This window comes from Macrobrachium nipponense, chromosome 15 (genome assembly GCF_015104395.2).
Source record: "Macrobrachium nipponense isolate FS-2020 chromosome 15, ASM1510439v2, whole genome shotgun sequence".
Lineage (NCBI taxonomy): Eukaryota > Metazoa > Arthropoda > Malacostraca > Decapoda > Palaemonidae > Macrobrachium > Macrobrachium nipponense.
The window spans coordinates 30622170-30628169 of NC_087208.1; the positions used below are offsets into that span (position 1 = coordinate 30622170).

At 35.5% G+C, this 6000-nt stretch overlaps 2 protein-coding genes across 3 annotated transcripts in view; both read left to right on the forward strand.

Annotated features, from left to right (window-relative positions):
- LOC135227066 (uncharacterized) overlaps positions 1–6000 on the forward strand; it is a 116310-nt gene that overhangs the window by 6573 nt on the left and 103737 nt on the right. The window lies entirely within an intron of this gene.
- The window catches only part of LOC135226646 (tigger transposable element-derived protein 1-like), a 1863-nt gene continuing 955 nt past the window's right edge, over positions 5093–6000 (forward strand). Inside the window, exon 1 of the mRNA XM_064266358.1 lies at positions 5093–6000. This exon is cut by the window's right edge and continues 955 nt beyond it. Within this exon, the coding sequence (XP_064122428.1) occupies positions 5093–6000 (908 nt within the window).

A 6000-nucleotide genomic window follows, 5' to 3' on the forward strand; every position in this document is an offset into this window, starting at 1 on the left:
TTGGCAAACTGTTTATGTATTATGCTTCTCTTCTCTTCTAGGGTAGGTTTTCTTTTTTGTTTTCCACTAGATTTTTTTTGTTCTGCTTTGATTTTGCTGCTTTATTGATTTATTATACAAATGCAGGCCATCCTGATCTATGTAGGGTGAGATTTGATGGCATGCCTTCTCAACTGTAGAATTCAAGGAGCCAGTGTGGTTGAGTAAGGTAAAAGAATTATTTGTGACACCTTGCTCTTAGTATTACATCCAACCCTGATGGATTAATAACCCATAAGGCACTGAGAGTATGATGTATATCTTAAGAACTTCTCTCAGGATGGTGACAACCACATTCATCCCCTGAAGATCCCTTATCATATTGCATACTATGCAAAATAACTTTCTATTTAATGGTGATGAACAGGCAATGACAATGGATATGAATATGGGTCCCTCCCCACCAAAAAAGTGAAAGTCCATTATGTACATATAGCTATTCTAGCTTCATAACAGATCAGTAAAGAAAAGAAAAGAAATTTTACAGCTGATGCAATGCTCCTTTTGATTATACTACTCTACACATACTATTTGAAACAAATATCTAATCTAGGTTCCTTGTTCTCAAAACTGAGAGACAAATACTTTCCACAGATTTTGAGAACAAGTTACAAAGTTTATGTCCAACCTGGGAAATTTTCAGACCACAAAAAACAAATTAATGAATGGTTGATTGAAGCAACTATACTAAGCTTATAGATTCATTATGATCAAGATATGGTGACATCCATGACCTAAAATTATATCAATCCCATCCTAAAAACAAAAAAGCTACAGTACAAAAAATTTAAAAACCTAAAATCACTGAACAAAATCTACCTCAAAAAATTAAAATTCTTGGTCAGATTTGAAAAATACACTCATTTCTACTTAAATCACTCCAGTGTAATGTATGCTCCAAATTTGTTATTACATTTATGAAATCTCGAGTAAAGAGGTTAATGCAGTTTGTTATTCTGAATCTCATACCACAAACTGAACCGGCACTGCCCTAAATGCTTCAAATGTGGACTTGGAAATCATGCAAGGCTGAAAAAATATTCTTCTACATATACAAAACTGAAATTGAATTATAGTTGACAGAATACTGTAGTGCAAGGAAGCCAGATTTCTCCAGCCTCCAATATTAAAGAATTAATACTCACACATTCAGATTCAGAAAGAATTCATGCACAAAAGAATCAAACCCATATCATGGAAGACCCAAGAGAAGGCAGCCAACCTGAAATAATCATAAGAATAATTTAAAAGAAAATGAAAAGTTACCCTTACGAAATACAGCTTCTCACAAAGAAGCAAAATATTGACTAGCAATATAGAGCAATCTGTCAGACCTCAAATGCTACACAATCTTAAACCTCATACTAATATCTATAAAAAAAATGTCTGCAATTTTCTAGGCATTAGCCTACAGGAGCTATTAGCCTATAGTTGATTTATGTCAAATTATTTTAGTCTAGCTATTATAAGTAGCCTGTAACCTAAGATCATATATCTTAAAGGTGATTCAAATAACCCTGACCAAGTAGTGACCCAATATTTCAGTGACAGTAAGTGCCTAGAAGTAGATAAACAGGCTACACCATTTTAATTTTATTTGACAAAAATATTTAGCATAACCAAAATAAACCAACCTAGGGAATTCCGAGAGTTAAGTAGTACAAAACCCTTACTAACACACTGCTGGTTTGAATGGTTAGCCTAGAATACGTATCCGAAGGCTAGTCAGAAATTGGCAACAGGTACCAAATGGGATAGTGGTCTAAACTTGGGCTACATTTTAAGTGATGGTTTTTTTCATAAAATGCAATATTGAGTATTGAAATTTTAATTCTAACGAGATACTCTAAGGTAGGCCTAGCGTAAGTGTTAATTTACTTATAAGGTAAAATAACCTACCATGAAGGTTAGTAGTATTGTTATGAGGGTGCTATAGTATAGGCTAGTTATCTGTAAGGCAACACACAAAGTATTCGAGGCTTAGCAATAATGTCTGTCTGCTATGACTTTGTCACATTCGCGGATTTCTCTCATGAACATTTCCCCATATTATTCGCAGAAAATTTGCGCATTCGCGGTATTTTGCTATGAGAAATATCCACAAATTCCTGGTTTTTTTAATCAATTTCATCTTAAAATGCACTTTTTGTGATAAAAATATTAAAGAAACCAAGTAGTAAAATTTTTAGGGGTTTTTCTTGAGATTTAACTATCAAAATAGGCTGTTTTAAGCATTTTTATAGGGATTCCTAACATTCGCGGATTCTAACTATTCACAGAGGGATCTGGTACGCATCCCCTGCGATTACGGGGGAACCATTATATATATATATATATATATATATATATATATATATATATATATATATATATATATATATATATATATATATAATATATATATATGTATGTATATATATATATATATATATATCTATATATATATATATATATATATATATATATATATATATATATATATATATATATATATATATAATATATACAGTGGTTCCCCTGTAATCGCAGGGGATGCGTACCAGATCCCTCCGTGAATAGTTAGAATCCGCGAATGTTAGAAACCCCTATAAAAATGCTTAAAACAGCCTATTTTGATAGTTAAATCTCAAGAAAAAACCCTAAAAATTTTTAATACTTGCGTTTCTTTAATAGTTTTATCACAAAAAGTGCATTTTAAGATGAAATTTATTAAAAAAACCAGAATTTGTGGATATTTCTCATATATATATATATCTATATATATATCTATAAATATATATCTATCTATATAGAATATATATAATATATATATATATATATATATATATAATATATATAAATCTATATATATATATAAAGATAAATGCCACGAAGGAAAAATAAACGAAGGAGGTTTATTTTTCCTTTGTGGCATTTGTCTTTATTTATGGATTTATCACGTTCCTAACTTTCGTGATTCAGTTATATATATATATATATATATATATATATATATATATATATATATATATATATATATATATATACATATAACTGATAAGTGATAAGGATACTAAAGAACTGGTACCAAGGAGTGTGCAGCTGTGTACAGCTGGATGGACAGCAAAGTGACTGGTTCCCTGTTGGAAGTGGGCTAAGACAGGGATGTGTTATGTCACCCACCTTGTTCAATGTATATATTGACCATATAATGAGAAGAGTGATGGAGAATGAAAGCAGAGGGGGCTAGCTATATTGGTGGAGAAGTTTTTATGGATTTGGACTTTGCTGATGATGTTGCGTTGGTTGCTGATACGTGGCTGGTGCTGGTAGGTATGGTAATGAGGATGGAGACAGAGACACAGAATTTTGGCTTGAACATCAGCACAAAGAAGAGCGAGATCATGGTTGTGAGTAAGGATGATGATTGGGTGCACATGGGAGGATATTGACAATCAGAGGACAGGAACTCAAGCAAGTTGAGAAGTTTGTTTACTTGGGAAGTGTGGTAACAGCAGACGGGAGGCAAATTGAAGATATACAAAGAAGAAAACTAGAGCAGCAAGAGCTTTTGAGGTTCTGAGAAAAAACGTTTGTCAAGGCATGAAATCAGCTTGAGAACTAAGATGAGAATATTCAATGCAGTAGTATACCAGTCCTGATGTATGGCTCATCCACCTGGGCACTGACCAGAACAGAGGAGAAAAGGTTGGATGCTTTTGAGATGAAGCTGCTGAGAAGGATACTTGGCATTAAATGGGATGATTATGTTAGAAATGAAGACATCAGGGTGAGATTGAGGCAAAGGCCAGTCAGTACCATGGTTGAAGAGGGGAAGGCTGAAATGGTTTGGACATGTTGAGAGGATGGATGGGAATAGAGACCCCAAGAGAGCACTGAGAGCAGTACAAATAGGAAGAAGACCGTTGGGTAGACCAAGAACGAGGTGGATAGACATAATTGTCAGGGATCTTGAGGATGAAATCCAAAACTTAGAGGAAGTGAGGGAAATGGCTCGGGATAGAGACAGATGGAGAGGAACTGTATCATCCTTATGCCACTGGCCAGTGGCGGGAAGAAATAAATCATAAATCTAAAAAATATATATATATAGTTCTATATATATATCATATATATATAATATATATCTATATATATATATATTATAATATTATTTATATATAAAATTAAAAATCTATATCATATATATAATATATATACAATAAAAAGAACATACAGTGAGCCCTCGCTACTTCGCGGTTCGACCATCGCAGATTCACGACTGCGCGGACTTTTTTCATTACGTATGTATATATTATAAAAGAAATATATCGCGGATTTTCCGGAAATTTCGAAAATAGCCGCGATATATGAAGACCCCAAATATTTCGTTAATTCTATTAATAATTAGTAATATCTGCTCTTACTGATGGTTCATTGCATTACATATGACATGTAATTCAGTACAGAAAGAAATAAAACATGAAAAGAGAATGTGATCTCACGATAATTCAGTATACGTAGTAAAATTAAATCGAACATGAAACGCAAATCAGATGCAGTCTGACTTTGTCATATTTGAATGGTGTAAGGCTGCTGATGGCTACTACTACAAATGTAATGGATGTGCATCTTTTCCATGAATCTTTTGTATGTATTATTGTGCAACAAACAATAATATTGTTTGTTGCAAAAATCACATCTCGAATAAGCGTATGTATCTTACAACAAAACAGGCGTAAAATAGCGTACGTAAAGCATCTATAGTACCTTGTACATATTTGAATTTGTAACTACTACGTAGCATGTAAGATGGACTGTGATTGGTTCCAATGCTGATAGATGACGAATCAGCTCCCAAGTTTTGTAATCTAGCCTGTGATTGGTGTTTTGACCGCTTCTCCGATGCGCAGCAGCTTGGTTTGTCTCCGACCAGTAGCATCTTCTCGCAGCCACTTTGTTTGCCGCTCTCTCGCCTGATAGATGCTGCTACGTTACTGTGTAACTTTAGCCTGTGCTGTGCGTGACTGTTTGAAGTTGAACTTTTTGTTGAACTTTCTGTTTAACCCCTGCAATGGCTCCCAAGCATTCTGCTTCTGCTAAGGCTGGTAGTAAGCCTAAACGCCACCGAAAAATGATGACGATTGCTGAGAAGGTGACACTTCTCAATATGTTGAAAGAAGGCAGAAGTTACGCGGCCGCAGCCCGCCATTTTGGAGTGAACGAATCCACCGTTCGCTACATTAAGAAGGACGAGGCGAACATTAGAAAGACGGCTGCCATCACCTTTAGCAGGTCAGCGAAGCAAGTTGTTACTGCTCGTAATAAAACGATCGTCCGTATGGAAGGTGCTTTAGCAATCTGGATTGCCAACTGCCGGAAGAAGAACATAGCCTTGGATACGAACACCATCCGAACCAAGGCTTTGAGTTTGTATGAGAATTTTGCGGCAAAGGAACCTCAAGACGACGATGGCGACCATGCTGAAGAAGACGAAGATGATGTACTAGGTGAACCTCAAGCAGGGACATCCACTGATTCCCAGCCTCAGAAGCAACGTTTTTCCGCCAGCAAAGGATGGTTCGCGAAGTTTCAAAAACGCTTCGGCCTGAAAAGCGTTTCCCTGCATGGAGAGGCTGCTTCCGCTGACACTACCGCTGCTGAAACTTACGCGAATGAGACATTTAAGAATATTATCACTGAAGGTGGATACAAGCCCAAACAAGTGTTTAATATGGATGAGACCGGCTTGTTTTGGAAGAGAATGCCGTCGCAAACTTTCCTGTTCAAAGAAGAAGCCAAAGCCTCTGGCTTTAAAGCATTCAAAGATCGTGTTACCCTCGTGATGTGTGGCAATGCTGCTGGATTTTTGCTAAAAAACCCTCGCGCTTTGAAAAATAAAAATAAGAATCTCCTTCCCGTGTACTGGATGCATAATCCAAAAGCATGGATTACGAAGATGCTGACCTCCAACTGGTTCCA